The sequence below is a fragment of the Ursus americanus genome, chromosome 13 (assembly GCF_024610735.1).
Source record: "Ursus americanus isolate L20-20 chromosome 13, mUrsAme1.1.p, whole genome shotgun sequence".
NCBI classification, from domain to species: domain Eukaryota; kingdom Metazoa; phylum Chordata; class Mammalia; order Carnivora; family Ursidae; genus Ursus; species Ursus americanus.
In genome coordinates this window covers 36,771,985-36,790,836 of record NC_142139.1, presented here as the reverse complement: position 1 = coordinate 36,790,836, position 18,852 = coordinate 36,771,985, and the positions used below count along the sequence as shown (strand labels likewise).

Below are 18,852 nucleotides of genomic sequence, written 5' to 3'. Positions count from 1 at the left end.
TTACGGGAGATTACTGACTCAATGAAACGATCCAATGTTAGAAACATCGGCATCCCCGAGGGGGTGGAGAAAAACAGAGGTCTAGAAGAGATATTTGGACAAATTGTAGCTGAAAACTTCCCTAATCTAGCAAGGGAAACAAACATTCGTGTCCAAGAGGCAGAGAGGACCCCTCCCAAGCTCAACCATGACAAACCTACGCCACGTCACGTCATAGTGCATTTCGCAAATATTAGATGCAAGGATACAGTATTGAAAGCGGCCAGGGCAAAGAAATTTCTCACGTACCAAGGCAAAAGCATCAGAATTACGTCAGACCTGTCTACACAGACCTGGAATGAGAGAAAGGGTTGGGGGAGCATATTTAAAGCTCTTTCAGAGAAAAACATGCAGCCAAGGATCCTTTATCCAGCAAGGCTGTCATTCAGAATTGATGGAGAAATAAAGACATTTCAGAATCGCCAGTCACTAACCAATTTCGTAACCACGAAACCAGCCCTACAGGAGATATTACGGGGGGTTCTATAAAAGTAAAAAGGCCCCAAGAGTGATACAGAACAGAAAGTCACAGCCAATACAAACAAAGACTTTACTGGCAACATGGCAACATTAAAATCATATCTCTCAGTAATCAGTCTTAATGTAAATGGTTTGAACCATCCCATAAAACGCCACAGGGTTGCAGATTGGATAAAAAGAAATGACCCATCCATTTGCTGTCTACAAGAGACTCATTTCGAACCCAAAGATGCATTCAGACTGAGAGTAAGGGGATGGAGTACCATCTTTCACGCAAATGGACCTCAAAAGAAAGCTGGGGTAGCAATTCTCATATCAGATAAATTGGATTTTAAACTACAGACTATAGTTAGAGATGCAGAAGGGCACTATATTATTCTTAAGGGAAGTATTCAACAAGTGGATATGACAATTATAAATATATATGCCCCCAACAGGGGAGCAGCAAGATACACAAGCCAACTCTTAACCAGAATAAAGAGACATATAAATAAAAATACATTAATAGTAGGGGACCTCAACACTCCACTATCAGAAATAGACAGAACACCCTGGCAAAAACTAAGCAAAGAATCAAAGGCTTTGAATGCCATACTCGACGAGTTGGACCTCATAGATATATATAGAACACTACACCCCAGAACCAAAGAATACTCATTCTATTCTAATGCCCATGGAACATTCTCAAGAATAGACCATGTTCTGGGACACAAAACAGGTCTCAACCGATACCAAAAGATTGAAATTATTCCCTGCATATTCTCAGACCACAACACTCTGAAATTGGAACTCAACCACAAGGAAAAATTTGGAAGAAACTCAAACACTTGGAGACTAAGAACCATCCTGCTCAGGAATGACTCGATAAACCAGGAAATCAAAAATCAAATTAAACAATTTATGGAGACCAATGAGAATGAAAATACAACAGTCCAAAACCTATGGGATACTGCAAAGGCAGTCCTAAGGGGGAAATACATAGCCATCCAAGCCTCACTCAAAAGAATAGAAAAATCTAAAATGCAGTTTTTATATTCTCACCTCAAGAAGCTGGAACAGCAACAGAGGGACAGGCCTAATCCACGCACGAGGAAGCAGTTGACCAAAATTAGAGCTGAAATCAATCAAGCAGAAACCAGAAGTACAGTAGAGCAGATCAACAGGACTAGAAGCTGGTTCTTGGAGAGAATCAATAAAATTGACAGACCCCTGGCAAGACTTATCCAAAAGAAAAGAGAAAGGACCCAGATTATTAAAATTATGAATGAAAAAGGAGAGGTCACGACGAGCACCATTGAAATTGGAAGGATTATTAGAAATTTTTATCAGCAGCTATATGCCAATAAACTAAGCAATCTGGAAGAGATGGAATCCTTCCTGGAAACCTATAAACTACCAAGATTGAAACCGGAAGAAATTGATTCCTTAAAAAGGCCAATTAATTATGAAGAAATTGAGTCAGTGATAAACAACCTTCCAAATAACAAAACTCCAGGCCCAGACGGTTTTCCTGGGGAATTCTACCAAACATTCAAAGAAGAAATAATACCTATTCTCCTAAAGCTATTTCAAAAAATAGAAACAGAAGGAAAGCTACCAAACTCATTTTATGAGGCCAATATTACCTTGATCCCCAAACCAGGCAAAGACCCCATCAAAAAGGAGAATTACAGACCGATTTCCCTAATGAATATGGACGCCAAAATCCTCAACAAGATACTTGCTAATAGAATCCAACAGTACATTAAAAGGATTATCCATCACGATCAAGTGGGATTCATACCTGGGATGCAAGCGTGGTTCAATATTCGCAAATCAATCAGCGTGATACATCATATCAACAAGAAAAGACTCAGGAACCATATGATCCTCTCAATCGATGCCGAAAAAGCATTTGACAAAATACAGCATCCTTTCCTGATTAAAACCCTTCAGAGTGTAGGAATAGAAGGTACATTTCTCAATCTCATAAAAGCCATCTACGAAAAGCCTACTGCAAATATTATTCTCAATGGGAAAAGCTGGAAGCCTTTCCCTTAAGATCAGGAACTCGACAAGGATGCCCACTCTCGCCACTATTATTCAACATAGTACTAGAAGTCCTTGCAACAGCAATCAGACGACAAAAAGGGATCAAAGGTATTCAAATTGGCAAAGAAGAAGTCAAAATGTCTCTCTTCGCAGATGACATGATACTCTATATGGAAAACCCAAAAGAAGCCACTCCCAAACTATTAGAAGTTATAGAGCAATTCAGTAATGTGGCAGGATACAAAATAAATGCTCAGAAATCAGTTGCATTTCTATACACAAATAACGAGACCGAAGAAAGAGAAATTAGGGAATCCATCCCATTTACAATAGCACCAAAAACCATACGTTACCTTGGAATTAACTTAACCAGAGACGTAAAGGACCTATATTCTAGAAACTATAAATTACTCTTAAAAGACATTGAGGAAGACATAAAAAGATGGAAAGATATTCCATGCTCATGGATCGGAAGAATTAACATAGTTAAAATGTCCATGCTACCCAGAGCAATCTACACTTTCAATGCTATCCCGATCAAAATACCAAGGACATTTTTCAAAGAACTGGAACAAACAGTCCTTAAATTTGTATGGAAACAGAAAAGGCCCCGAATCTCCAAGGAACTGTTGAAAAGGAAAAACAAAGCTGGGGGCATCACAATGCCAGATTTCGAGCTGTACTACAAAGCTGTGATCACAAAGACAGCATGGTACTGGCACAAAAACAGACACATAGACCAATGGAACAGAATAGAGAGTCCAGAAATGGACCCTCGGCTCTTTGGGCAACTAATATTTGATAAAGCAGGAAAAAACATCCGGTGGGAAAAAGACAGTCTCTTCAATAAATGGTGCTGGGAAAATTGGACAGCTACATGCAAAAGAATGAAACTTGACCACTATCTCACACCATACACAAAAATAAACTCCAAATGGATGAAAGACCTCGATGTGAGACAGGAATCCATCAAAATTCTAGAGGAGAACATAGGCAACAACCTCTACGACATCGGCCAAAGCAACCTTTTTCATGACACATCCCCAAAGGCAAGAGAAACAAAAGATAAAATGAATTTATGGGACTTCATCAAGATTAAAAGTTTCTGCACATCCAAGGAAACAGTCAGAAAAACTAAGAGGCAGCCCACGGAATGGGAGAATATATTTGCAAATGACACTACAGATAAAGGACTGGTATCCAAGATCTACAAAGAACTTCTCAAACTCAATACACGAGAAACAAATAAACAAATCAAAAAATGGGCAGAAGATATGAACAGACACTTTTCCAATGAAGACATACAAATGGCTAACAAACACATGAAAAAATGTTCAAAATCATTAGCCATCAAGGAAATTCAAATCAAAACCACACTGAGATACCACCTTACGCCAGTTAGAATGGCAAAAATAGACAAGGCAAGAAACAACAATTGTTGGAGAGGATGTGGAGAAAGGGGATCCCTCCTACATTGTTGGTGGGAAAGCAAGTTGGTACAGCCACTCTGGAAAACAGTGTGGAGGTCCCTTAAAAAGTTAAAAATTGAGCTACCCTATGATCCAGCCATTGCACTACTGGGTATTTACCCCAAAGATACAGACGTAGTGAAGAGAAGGGCCATATGCACCCCAATGTTCATAGCAGCAATGTCCACAATAGCTAAATTGTGGAAGGAGCCGAGATGCCCTTCAACAGATGACTGGATTAAGAACTTGTGGTCCATATATACAATGGAATATTACTCAGCTATCAGAAAGAACGAGTTCTCAACATTTGCTACAACATGGACAACACTGGAGGAGATAATGCTAAGTGAAATAAGTCAAGCAGAGAAAGACAACTATCATATGATTTCTCTCATCTATGGAACATAAGAACTAGGATGATCGCTAGGGGAAGAAAGGGATAAAGAAAGGGGGGGTAATCAGAAGGGGGAATGAAACATGAGAGACTATGGACTATGAGAAACAAACTGAGGACTTCAGAGGGGAGGGGGGTGGGGGAATAGGATAGACCGGTGATGGGTAGTAAGGAGGGCACGTATTGCATGGTGCACTGGGTGTTATACACAACTAATGAATCATCGAGCCTTACATCGGAAACCGGGGATGTACTGTATGGTGACTAACATAATATAATAAAAAATCATTTAAAAAAAAAAAATTAAATCTAAAGTAAAATGAAATAATAAAAAATAATAGCAGAAACCAATGAAATATAAAATGGACAATATCGGTTATCTGAAAAAAAAAAACCTAACAAAACTGATAAAGCTCTAGGCTAGACATCACAAAAAAAATGAAACAAAAATTCCCCAGGGATAATGAATGAAGTATCACTACAGATCCTACAGATATGAAGCAGTAAGAAATGGATATTATGAAGAAAGGTATGCTAAAAGAGACAACAGCTTAAAAGAAATAAATTCTTTGAAAACCCAATTTATGAAAACTAAAGAGAAAAATCTGAGTATCTCTTTACTCACTAAATTTTATCTTTAATTTTTAAATTGCCCACAAAGAAAATGCTGACCAAGAAGATGTCACAGGTGAGTTCTCTGAAACACTTAAGGGAAAAATAATACCAGTATTACACAGACATTTCTGAATAACAAAGGAGAATGGAAAACTTCCCAACTCTTTTCTGAAGTCACCATAACCCTAATATCAAAATCAGACAAAGACATAAGAAAAAAAGAACATAACACACAATTTCTCACATGAACATAATTTAAGTATCCTTAATCAAATATTAGCAAAATGAATAGAACAACAGATAAAGAGGTTAATACACCATGACCAGGTAAAGTTAACTCAGGAATGCAATGTTAGTTTAACTTAGAAAATTCAATGCAATTTAATGATCATTTTGATAACACTGTCAAAGTCAATATCTATTCATCATTAAAACTGGAAATAGACAAAAGCTTCCTAAACATTTCAAAGGCATCTACAAACAATCTTCAGCTAACATCATACTTTACAGTGAAATAATAAATGCTTTTCCCCTAAGATTGGGAATAAGGTAAGATTTCCAATATCGCCACTACTATTTAACATTTTATTAGACATCTTGGCACTGCAATAAGACAGGTAAAGAAATAAAAGACATACAGATTCAATCTGAAAGAAAGCTGTTTTTATTCACACATGATACCACTGTATCATAAGGAAATTTTAAGAATAAGTCAACTCAGCAATATCGTAGGACACAAAACCAAGTGCATTTCTATATATTAACAGTACATTGGAAAATGAAATGTAAAACATAACACCTTTAAAAATAACATTTAGAAACATAAAATACTTAGAGAAATTTAACGAAAGATGTCCATAAGCCCTATATTGAACACTATAAAACATTACTGAAAAATTAAAGACTAAATAAATGGTAATTACTCAGGAAGTATTAAAACCCTATATTAATGATATTGAACTGTAGGCTTCTGTAGAAATAAACTGATCGTAAAATTTATGTGGAAATGTAAAGGATCTACAATAGCCAACCAATTCTGAAAAAGAACAGAGGAATCACATCTGGCTTCAAGACTTACTATACAGCTATAACAATAATGACGATGTAAAACCAGCAAAAGGACAAACAGATCAATGGAACAGAACAGGGAACCTAGAAATAGACCTACACACACAGTCAAATAATTTATGACAAATATGCCAAAACAGTTCAGTGGCAGGAAAGTCCTTTTCAATGAATGATGCTAGAAATACTAGATACCTACGTAAGAAAAAATAAATAACACTCCCTCTCTACACATCACATCATACACCCTCCCACCACCCCACTCCCCAAAATCTTCACAGGTCACAAACTAATTATAAAACTTTTATAAGAAAACATGGGAAAATATCTTCACAACACTGGGATAAAGATTTCTTAGAGCAAAGAGCTCTATCAATAAAATTTTTAAAAACTGATAAATTCAGGGGCGCCTGGGTGGCTCAGTCAGTTGAGTCTCTGACTCTCGGTTTCAGCTCAGGTCATGATCTCACAGTGGTGAGATCAAGCCCAGAGTCAGGCTCCACATTCAGCACCGAGTCTGCTTCAGATTCTCTCTCCCTCTCCCTCCCCATCAGTCCCTACCCCCACTCGTGGTGCGCTCTCTAAAATAAATAAAATCTTTAAAAATAATTGATAAATTCAACTTTATCAAATTTAGGATGCTCTTCTCATCAAAAAATACTGTGAAGAAAATAAGTAGGCAAGCCACAGATTAAATATTCACAACTAATATATCTGTTGCAGGATTTGTCTCCAGAATACTTAAAATGATTCCTACAATCCAATAACAAAAAGACCAACAAATTTTTTAAATGAGCAAAAGATTTGAACAGACACTTCACAATAGAAGAAATAGAAATGGCTGAAAAGCACATGAAAAATTATTCAACATCACTAACCATAATTAGCTAAAAAGAAAAAGACTGCCATAGTCAAAGGCTTGTAAGGGGGTAGAGCAGCTGGAACTCTCAGATATTGCTGGTAGGAGGATAAAACTACTCTAGAAAACTGTCAATTTCATAAAAAACCAAATATACATAAATATATATGTACACACACATCAGCAATCCCACCCCAAGGTAATTGTCCAAGAGAAATGAAAATGTGTCCACAAAAACCCTTCTACACAATTGTTCATTACAATTTTATTCACAGAAGCTAAGAAGTGCTCTATGATCCACATTCCAATGTCCTTCAGCATGCATTTCAGGAATAAATTCATATTAATATCAATTTAGATTTCCATTTAAATACTGGAACCAATATAAAACGTTTCTTTCAACAATTATCATACAATTTCACTCGTATTTTGAATTTAAGAAACAAAACAGAGTAGCATAGAGGAAGGGAAGGAAAAATAAAACAAGAAGAAATCAGAGAAGGAGAAAAACCGTAAGAGACTCTTAACCACAGGAAACAAACTGAGGGTTGCTGGAGGGGAGGTGGATGGAGGGATGGGGTAACTGAGTGAGGGGCATTAAGGAGAGAGCATGTGATGTAATGAGCACTGGGTGTTAAATGCAACTGATGAATCACCAAATTCTACCCCTGAAACTATTAATACACTATATGTTAATTGATTGAATTTAAATTAAATAAAATTTAAAAAATAAAATGTGTCTTTTAGTATGCAACTATCAACTACCATCTTTCAGGCAAAATCTTACAGACTGTGAAAAACACAGAAGTTTATATACAAGAAATGCTATCTCTAATTCTACGTAATCCACTTTCTACCAGTTCTACCTAAATTCTTTTAAAATGACTTCCTTTCCTGTCTCTCTACGCTGGAATCTAAGAATTCTTGAAGGATGCATCAGCCCTGACAGATCCCTCCCCTTTATTCATCCTCTGAACTATAACCAATTAAGCTGTTATATTTTTTTAATTGAAAGATACATCCCATAAATATATTCACGTAAGAAAACAGAACAATTGCATTCAATTCCACAAATGTGTTGGAGTTGTTGTCTTCTCAAACGCTTTCAAGCAGGGCTTTTCCCCCAGCCACACTAGGGATATACTGAACCAGATGACAGGTGGCTGGCAGAGGGCTGTCTCGGGCTGGTCATGCAGCATGAGGGCTGGCCTCCAGGCACTAGATGTTAGCAGTGACCATCACAATGTCTCCAGACACAATCCACTCACGGTTGAGAACGGGACTTAAAGGATTATCTCTATGTTTTCTCAAGACTTCCTAGGATTCCTTCTGCCTTGGGCAACCCTTCCTCTGAGTTTCCAAACAGTTACCCAATCTTCAAGATCCAATTTAACAATCAATTTTTCTAGCAAGCTTTCCCAGCCCACCCCACTTCTGTTGCTCCACAGATCTCAAGCACCTCAGACCTCAGAAAACACTCTTAGTCTGTGAGATCTCTCAAGGTCAGGCCTTTTAGTTTCTCGTTCTTGCATCCTTCGTGCCAAACAAAGTCAATGATTGTTTAGGTGCCTGAATGACATGCTCTATCAAATACTTAGAAATCCTACCACCGCTTATGTGCTACAGACACATTATTATTCAGCCCAACTGCATGGGCTTCTGGAAGCAACATGTTCTTAATTCACTTTTCAAGGGCCAGACAAGACGGTACCATGCACGTAACTGCTACATAAAGTCTGGTGTATACTTAATACTTAAGCAATTGCCTCCACCCACTGTCATCATGAAAACATAAATGAGTGAATTATAAAAGTAAGAAGTATCTTGCCATCCTTCAAGACTAATATACTAGGAATTGGGCAAAATCAAACCAAACAGAATATCTGAAATGTCAGATTAATGAGAGCAAAATGGGAAGCATTTTCTTTAAGCAGTGCCTGAATGTGATGTGTGGGAGAACCTCACACAATGGTAATTATTTATCAAGCAAATGTGTGGGGGTCACAGCACAATGAGGCATGTGATAAGCATGCGAAGAAAGCTAAAAGCACATTATATAACAAAATTGTTGGGGCAGGAGGAAGGAGATGGTGTTTCGTCCTTTAGAGAAGAAAGCTGCATCTTCTGACACGCTACAGCTTGCCAGGGAGAAACTAACCCACAAAACCCTCTTTTCCCACCTGAAATGAGTGACGTGATCATTTCACAGCCCATGCTATCTGGCTTGTGGCTGGCATGAAGTACTGAATGCTTATATCATTTTTAAAGCCTATTTTACTTATGGTCCTTATTTGCAGCTGTGTTTTTTTAAGCCTTATTGAAATAATTCACACTATCAAATTTACCTAGAATATACAATTCAACAGCTTTTAATATATTCAAAGAATTGTATAACTATCACCAAAATCAATTTTAGAACATTTTCATCACCTCCCCAAAATACTCCATACCCATTAGCAGTTAGCGTCCATTTCCCTCAAAACTCCCAGTCTTAGACAGCCACTAATCTACTCTCTGCCTGTAACGATCTGCCCGTCCTGGATGTTTCATATAAATATAATCATGCCATATGTAGTCTCTTGTGACTCACTTATTTCCCTAAGCATGTGGTCTCCAAGGTTCATCCACAGCATAGCACATGTTAGTTCTTCATTTCTTTATATTGCCAAATCATCTTTCATTGTATGAATATAGCACATTTTATCTACCCATTCATCAGCTGATAGACATTTCAGTTGTTTCCACATTTTGGCTATTATGAATTACACTGTGATGGACACACACATGCAAGACTTTTTATGCAGACATTCGTTTTCACTTCTCTTGCATGTATAATTAGAAGAAGAATTTCTGGATCACATGATAAAAAAAAGTTAAGCATAAAGTTAAGATTTTATTTTTAAGTAATCTCTACACCCAATATGGGGCTCAAACTCACAACCCTGAGATCAAGAGGCGCATACTCCACTGACTGAGCCAGCCAGGCACCCCTGTGCTTAACTTTTTGAAGAACTACCAAACTGCTTCCCAAAACAGCTATACCCTTTTAAATGTCTACCATCAGTGTATGAGAAAGTTCCAATTTCTCCACATCCTCACCAATACTAGTTATTTTCTGATTTTTTAATTATAGCCATCCTAGTGGGTGTAAAGTGGTATCTCATTCTGTTTTTTTAAATATATATTTCTTTTATTTATTTTTTAAGTAGGCTCCATGCCCAACATGGGGCTTGAACCCATGACCCCGAGATCAGGAGTCACATCCTCTACCAAGTGAACCAGACAGGCACCCTTCATTGCAGTTTTGATTTCCCCAATGGCTAACACTGTTAAGCATCTTTTCTTTTCTTTTTTTGTTTTTTAAGATTTATTTATTCGACACACAGAGAAAGAAAGCACAAGCAGGCGGAGCAGAAAAGGGAGAAGCAGGCTCCCCGCTGAGCAGGGAGCCCGATGCAGGGCTCGATCTCAGAACCCTGGGATCATGACCAGAGCCGACACTTAACCAACTGAGCCACACAGGCACCCTTAAGCATCTCTTCATGTATTTATCAGCCACGTGTATAATTTCTTTGAAAAAATGTCTAATTCAAATATTTTACCCGTTTTTAATTGGGCTACTTGTCTTTTTATTATTGAGTTATAAGAGTTATTTATATATTCTGGATACAAGTCCCTTATCAGATATATCATTTGCAAGTATTTTCTCCCATTCTGTGGGCTGTCTTTTCACTTTTTGGATGGTATTCTCAGCACATGTGTTCCTAAATGTTCTTAGCTGAAATAGTCAAAGTAAACTTCTGGCGAGTTGAGAGGAGGAAAAATGAAGCACAGATCCATTTAACATTGATAATCAAAGTAGTAATGGCTAGTTGGGCCCCCACCACCAACCATTCTCTCTTTCACTGTCAGTGACAGATTCCCCCAGAATCAGAAAAGCACATGGATGCCTAGAAACAAAAGATAGCAATTTCCCTGCCTCAGCATTTTCCCAGCCTCCCTTGCAACTAGGTTTAACCACAGAACTCCATTCACATTGTTATGTGATCAGAAGTGCTATGTTCAACCTCTAGAAAGTGTTCCTACAATAAGAGATAGTGCTGTAGAAGTGGGATCAGGCATCTTGGACCTAAGGTGAACCAGAAGGCAAACCGTACACAAGGAGGAACAAGATCTGGCACCAAGAACCATGATACCCACCCTGATCTGACCTCCTCTAAGCTCTCCCAAACGAGAACAAATACACTTTTGCACGATTTAAGCCATCTCATTTTGAGTTTTTCTGTTACATGCAATCAAACCTGATCTCAACTCATGCAACAATTAAGTGAAAGGCCTTGATTTATATCTACATAAAGCAAATGCAAGTCCAGGCTCCATTCTGCAGTTTATGAAGCATTGCCTGTTGTCACAATGTTACCTGTTTTTCCAACCCAAGGAATAAAAAAAAAAAAAAAAGCAAAAATTGATACCAGGAAAGAAGACAAAATATGTTTATGTTAAGCATATGCAATCAACTGTGAAATTACTATATGAAGGTACCCAATAGGAATTCTCTAAAAATCCATCAGAAATCCATTTACAATACCCGCCTGCTCCATAATGGGTTAAGTTTATTTCCTTTAAGCAAAACAAAGAACAAAAAACAAAAACAAAAAACCACTGGCGCTCACAGCACTGCAGTGTGGTACAGAAGAAAAGGACAGCTGACTGACAGTTGCTTGACTGAATCTAATCCCAGTTCTGTCACTTTTAAGCAACAATTCACCTTCATTTAATTCAGTACAAATTTGGTGAATGCCCACCATATATAAAGCATCGTATTTGGTATTGCAGTACCAAGTAATGCTAAAACAGGGTTTCTACCCTCGTGGAATTCATAATCTAATAGACAAGGAACAAATTACTTAAAATTCCCAGTAGTCTTTACTTGGCCAGGAATTGGAGAAATAGACAAGAGAAGAGCCTACACCTCATTCAAACTCTTCACTAAATAAGCTTTTTGTTGGGTTTTTTTTCTGTTTTTTTAATAATAATTTTTTATTATGTTATGTTAGTCACCATACAGTACATCCCTAGTTTTTGAAACTCCAGAATCAGGGGAGTGACCTCAAAGTACACTCACCCTCCCTTCAAATTTTGTTCCAAAAATGAGAGGCCAATAGCAACATACTGATGGGGGGGCGGGGGCAAGGGGCTGGTAGCAGGGACCTAACACCCCCATAGACACTATCCTTTGATAACATCAAGCCTGAATAGATTTCTCCCTGCTTAGAAATGAAGAAATAAGCAAAGACAAGAGAAGTCAATAATTTAACTCAAAAGTAACATAATCCTAGAGACTCAAGGAGACACATACATGAAGAAAGTTATTTCCCAAGTTAACCAAAAAGCTTCAGAGAAAGACTCATGATGAACATGTATTATTTTTGAAAAAATATTTCTATGATATTAGTATTTACATAAGATTGAATAGACTTATATACAATGTTAGATCCTATAAAGGGACTGTTTTTGTTCCAAGAATTCTGGGAAAATTTACAAAACAAACAATATGTCCCACCTCTGCACTGTTCAAAATGCATCACAGAAGCAATACTGAGAATACTGAGTAGGCAGCCAGATAAGAACCTGAAATTCAGGGAAAGGATCAGGGTAGAGACAATAAATGTCAGAGTTACCAACATAAGGATGGCACTTAAAGCCATGAGGCTGGACAAGACCATAAGGGTGAGGATGAGAAGAAGAATCCTAAGATGAACGTCAGAGAACTCCAAAATCAAGAGATCTAGGAAATAAGAAGCTGTAAATGAGTCTAAGAATTGAAAAGCCAGTGGGGTGGGAGAAAACGAACAGTCAAGTATGATGTTCTAGAGGAAGTGAAGCAAGTAGGTCATGAAGGAGAGTTTGGCCATATCAGATGCTGCTGCCAGCAAAGAAGAGGAAGGACAGGACAGCTGACCACTGGATGTAGTACATGGAGATCGTGACAGCTGGACAAACACAACCGCAGTGGAGATGAGACACAAAGGGCAGACTGGAGAGGGCGCAAAAGAGAATAGGAGGAAGAAAATAAAAGATCTTAATATAAGCTTATAAAATAAGCTTTCGAAGAAGTTCTGTTGTTTATTAGAGGGGAGAAATGGGCAGAAGACAAAAGGGAAGACTGGTCAAGACAGGGGTCTTTCACTGGTGATAGTGGTGGCATTTTTTTCAAGATGGATGAAAAAAGAGTGTTGATGAGAATAATCCAGTAGAAAGGGCAACCCTCAGGTTAACAAGAAAGAAGACTGCTTGAGTGATATTGTGGAGTAGCAGGGACAGGATGAGAGACAAGGGAACAGAGAGGCTCAGGAACACAGCTCACACAGAGACAGAGGAGGGGCAGGGTGTCTGGGCACAGCGATGGAGTAGGTATTTACGGCTGTGGATGATCTCTTCTTTCACAACAAAACAGGACACAAAATTACCAGGAAAGAGGCAGTGTCAGAGGCTTAGAAATATATAAAATATTCATCAACCAGGAGAATGAAGGAACTAGAAATGTAACACAATTAGTGGTTAAAATCAACGGCTCATTTCAGGCTGGTGGTCATGAATCTGATGTGATCCTGGGGAACATGGTTAAATATGTCTCTTTAGGAAGAGAGAAGGCAGAGGTGACCCTCACTTAAGTCAGGGTTGTACCAGCAAGTCTAATAAAGGAAGAGAAAGACAATAGAGCATATTCAAAAGACTGACTATAATGATTGACTATGAAATTAAAACCAGGTGAGGAAGGAAGTGAGGGTGTAAGAAACTGAGTAACAATAGGCTCAACTGATTAGAGAGACGCTAGGGATACTTACCAGGAAAAAAGCAGGGAAGGACAGAAGGTGGTGTCAGAAAGAGAAAGGCTCGCGGCTGAGATTCTAGAGCGGTTGCCTGTCCTTGTAATGACAAGACCTAAGCAATGACTGGGAGAGGGAATGGCTGAGGTAGGCTAAAGGACAAGATGACCAAAGGACAGGAGTTCCAGGAGTCAAGAAGCAAAGTGCTAAAAAGGATCATCTCAAACAGTACTGAAATCACCAAGAATTATAAAAGGAGTAGAATTGGAGATAAACCGTGTAAGGAGCTAAAGATTCTAAAAGTAGCTCAAAACACAGAAAAAAAGAAAAATACAGACTGCAGAGTGATTCACTTTGAGGATGAAACCATGTGAACAGACAGAGGAAGGGACGGAGGGAGGGAGGGAAGGCCAGCCAGCCATAGAAATAACACTTAAAAAGCAATAGCTGAAAATGGAGAGGTCCAAGAAATTTGGGGCAACGAGCACAATTCAGTCTTGGAGGTCAAATGCTGCCAAAGCTGCCAAGTGCTACACCCAATTTCCCACCGGGTTTCTTACTGAATGACTCTAACTCAACATGACCACAGTTGAATTCATCATCCTCCATCCTTGCGCCTCCTTGGTTTTCCAGCTTAATAAAAGGCACTAGCTAGTTGCTGAAGCCAGAAACCTTCCCCTCCTTCACTCTATACTCTAACATCCAATATGTCTCTAAATTTAGCTCTAAACATCTCCGTCAAATGGATCCCTTAGCTTCCATTCCCACTGCTACCCACACTACTCCAGGGCCCTTTCATTTATCATTGCCACCTGCAGACCTTCTCTACTCTGCCAGAGTGAGTTCTGAAAAAGATGAATGTATCACCCACTACTAAGTAAAGACATTTAATGGATTAAGCTAAAAAACATCAATGTCAGGCCCTTGCCACCATCTCAAGTCTCTTCTCCTCCTCTTTCTGGCTTCTCCAGTGTTGCTGGTGTCGCTGGGGACCTCAGAGGGGCCACATCCTCCCTTGACTCCAGGCCTTCACATGAGCCATTCACTCCACTGGAATAGGAGTCTCAATCACAGCTGACTCCAAATAATCCATCAGTCATCAGCTAGATGTCAGACCTTCCGCATGCCTTTCTTCAACCATTTATCTAGACTAGATTAATGGTCCCCCTACCACAATTTCCCAGAAAGCAGTTCTGGGTGTCAGCAGAAGTAAATGAGAGATGTCTACAAGAAGAAGGAAGCTGAAAAAGTAGGGTTCCAGGCCCTTACCCTACTTTAATAAGGGAACTCTCTTTGTTTGTTGTTCCATATATACATAAATGTAAAATTTCATTTGAAAACAGGGTCTCCCTATAAAGCAGTTTAAAAACCACTAGAACAGATCACCTCTAAAGTCTCCCCCCTGTTCTCAGAATCTATAGGTGTTATCCTATATAGACGAAAATAACTCCACAGTAATCCCTGGTCAATCTCTGTGAGGGGTGGAAAGTGGTTACCACCATAATAAGGATCACCGTTGACCAACTGCATTTGGTATCATCAAGTCTGACAGAAAATATGGAGTTAGGAGAAACAATATACACTGTATTAGGACAATATATGAAAGCACTAGAAGTATCCTGCTTTCAAAGCAAATCAGATTAATCCCATTAAACACATTTTCTAGTAGACATCACTGCTGACACACCTTTGTCAGTTATTTAGGGAATGTCCCAATTACACGGTAATACTCAGACTTACAGTGTAGTGACTGAGAGGCAGAATGGGCTCTAGAGGCAGAATGCAGGAGTTCAAATCTCAGCCCTCCCACTTACCAACTCCATGCCCTTGGGAGAATCACCCAAGCTCTCTATGGCCCAGATTCCCATCATAAAATGGGAAGGATGATACCTGCCTGTTAGGACTGTGGTGAGGATTCAATGAGATAAAGCACAGAAGAATTGAGAGCACTTAGCACGGTCTGGCACTTAGGACTCAGTAAATGCCCACTACGGGTAGATACCCACAGATGCTTAAATTGTACTACACAGCCTGAATGTCTTAAGGTCTCTGAACTAGTCCCTACTGGCCTGAAATTTAACCTCTTCCACCATGACATTCTCTTTCATTTTTTTCCAGTCTTAGCAAAATGCGTGTGAAACTACCTTTCCCACGGTAGTGCCAACTTTATCATGGCGCCTAGTGGCACACTTTTATGTATGTGGGCTTCGGTTCATTCATTGGAAAGTAAAGCATAGCTCCTCCTTCTCTGCATCCACCCCAGAGACTTGGTTACATCATCCGAGGGAAGAGGAAGCATTCGTTATTTTTGTACTCGCGGGTCCTGACCTGAAATGAACTTTTGTTACAGAAATCTCATATTGTAAACTTTTGTTATACAACTATGAAACAGCCTTATCTAAAGACCAGTGTGGCCGAAACCAGGACTGGCAAGAAAACACCATACTGTCAAACATTACAAAAGAAATATTCCATGAGTACCAAGATTTTCCTTAGTACGACAGGACGACACAGAAATAAATAAATGCCAGAGAAGTAGTAATATTATCGGAGGAACGTTTTTCTTTCTTTTTTTTTTTTTTTTACTTCCTCCTCTCTGGCAGAGATTCTTTTATAATAACTGCAAGTCATACGATAAGGGAAAAGATAAGCAGTCTTTAAATCAACGGTTTGCCTGTGGGCCTCCATCACATACAGAACACGTGCACCGAAAATTCCCACACACAAAAATGCATATTACTCTGTATTCACAGCCCGCCATCTCTTGTCAGCGTTGTCACCTACTTCCTCACTGTCATTCATTATTCTTTCAGTGCCACAATTAGGCTTGGATCAACAATGAAATGCTCCAAGGTAATTTTTTAATTACTGGTTAGAAGAGCTCCGAACTCCAGCCAAGATCAAGCTCTCACTCCACAGCTAAACACAGAGACAAAGACTAAATGGGTCAAAATGAATACAAAGCCTGGAAATGTAACAAGATCACATTCTTTCAGGCCAAGGAAATCTCACTTTCAATCCACCTCCATTTTTAAATCATTTTTTATAGCACTCTTTCATTAAGTGCAATAATTCTAATAACTTACCGGTCAGCAGCTTCGACATCAAAACAAAATCTTCTGTCAATGGAGTCAGTATGCCTCTTGGTACATTCTTTCAAGAAGAACACCTCTCCATCCCCCTGCAAATAATCATTTTAAACATTCTCAAAAACTACAGTATAAACACAGACACACTAAACAACCCTATACTGGGGAGGGGGGGGGGTGCCCCAAGGTTCAAGATTTTAAGTCCCTTTATTCTATTCTCTTTCAAACAAGTTTGTTTAAACACTATTTGTAATCTTTTTAAGATTTTATTTATTGATTTGAGAGAGAGAGAGAAATCGAGAGAAAGAGAGAGAGAGCACGAGCAGGGGGGAGGGGTAGAGGGAGAAGCAGACTCCCCGCTGAGCAGGGAGCCTGACATGAGGCTGGATCCCAGGACCCGGAGATCATGACCTGAGCCAAAGGCAGACACTTAACCGAATGAGCCACCAGGCATCCCTATTTATAATCGGAATCATCTTTGTCATCTTCTTTTCCTTAAGGTTTTCTAGATCTTGCTTTGATTACAGTAACACTAAATCAGACCTCATGAACACTGATTTTAAAAGGCAGACTAACAACACAGTTTCCACATGCCAGAATATTTGTTATTCTCTTACTGCACTCTTTTTAAAAGAATAATTTGTTTTTTAATTCATACTATGTTACACCATATGAAACTGTCAATATGTGACCACTTTTGACCTATAAAAACTTCAATTCCATATGAATCTACCTAAAACATATCTATCAAAGGGCCCTAGAGCAGCTATTGTGATCATAGAAAGTTAGAGCCACTTAATCAATGTGGGTTTTGTTTCTGGAGTGGATCACACTGAATTCATATTTACTTAATTTGTTTTAATATGGTACTATTTTACCTCACTAAACCATCCAAGGGAGACAGAAGCAATGCCGGAACACATGTTCTGAGTTAAGAACTATAAGACCTCCAAGTACCTACTTCTAGAATATTCTGACATCTTCTAAAATAGGAGAATCTCCAAGTAATATTAAACAAACACTCAAATATGCCAATATTAAAAATGTCACAGTCATTATATTCTGAAGTGCATTTTTTATTATGTGGCAGTTAAACAGACATCGTTAAGCAGACATGTCTTAGCATTTGAATTAGTCCTGACAGAAACCTCACACTCACACCTCATGCTCAACCTTAACCCCATCAGCCTTTAAGAGTGATATCCTCACTTCCTCTTCTTCTCCATGGCTCTGATTTTCCATGTGTACTTCATGGTTACAAAACTATGTCCGTATTATAAGCTGCTTTAAATATTGTTCAGGAAGATGCAAAGTATATGTAAATAGAAGTGAACTTGGGTCAATTCTGTATTCACCTAACCAAAATCATGTCCAGCTACCCAGTGAGCAATGACTTCCCCTTCTTTTTTTTTTTTTAATGTGTTACCAATTATGTTCGATATTGGTGGAAGAGCTTTGCCTCCAGACTATTGATTACTGCTATGAGCTGCAGTTTGTATTTAAAACCCAAATAACAATCATCTTTCCTACAAGGCAATTTCTGAGGTCTTCTTGCCATGACGTTTTGTTTTGCTATTTATTTCTGTGACGAGTAGTTAGCTAACTGGGAACTGCCGAAGTGAGAACTTTGTAAGTCTCAATGGAAAAAATAAAATTCATTACAGACTACCTATGGTAGAATGTTTTCAGGCTGTAAATACATGTGCGCACATCAGATCTTTATAAATACCGACCTGACAGAACACTGAGTTGTGAAAGCTTGTTGTAGGCGTTCACTTTATCCTCCAATAACAGTGACATAAAGGGATTCTAGCTCTGACCATAAAAACCCATACGTACAATTCAAAAACCACAAGAACTGTTGTTTACTGACCTACTTTATTTAGAAACAAAAGAAAACAAAGATTTTAATCTTAAAACCAAAATATAATGTATTTATCATTAGCAAATATAAACACCATTAAAATGTCAGCCTCGGGCT

The 18,852-nt window shown here is 38.6% G+C and overlaps 1 protein-coding gene across 2 annotated transcripts in view; it reads right to left on the bottom strand.

Moving 5' to 3' along the window:
• The window catches only part of ARHGAP10 (Rho GTPase activating protein 10), a 313,438-nt gene that overhangs the window by 168,827 nt on the left and 125,759 nt on the right, over positions 1 to 18,852 (bottom strand). For both annotated transcript variants that reach the window (XM_087866502.1, XM_045798867.2), the window contains exon 10: positions 16,869 to 16,963. In XM_087866502.1, the coding sequence (XP_087722628.1) occupies positions 16,869 to 16,963 (95 nt within the window). The remainder of the gene's footprint in view (positions 1 to 16,868; positions 16,964 to 18,852) is intronic.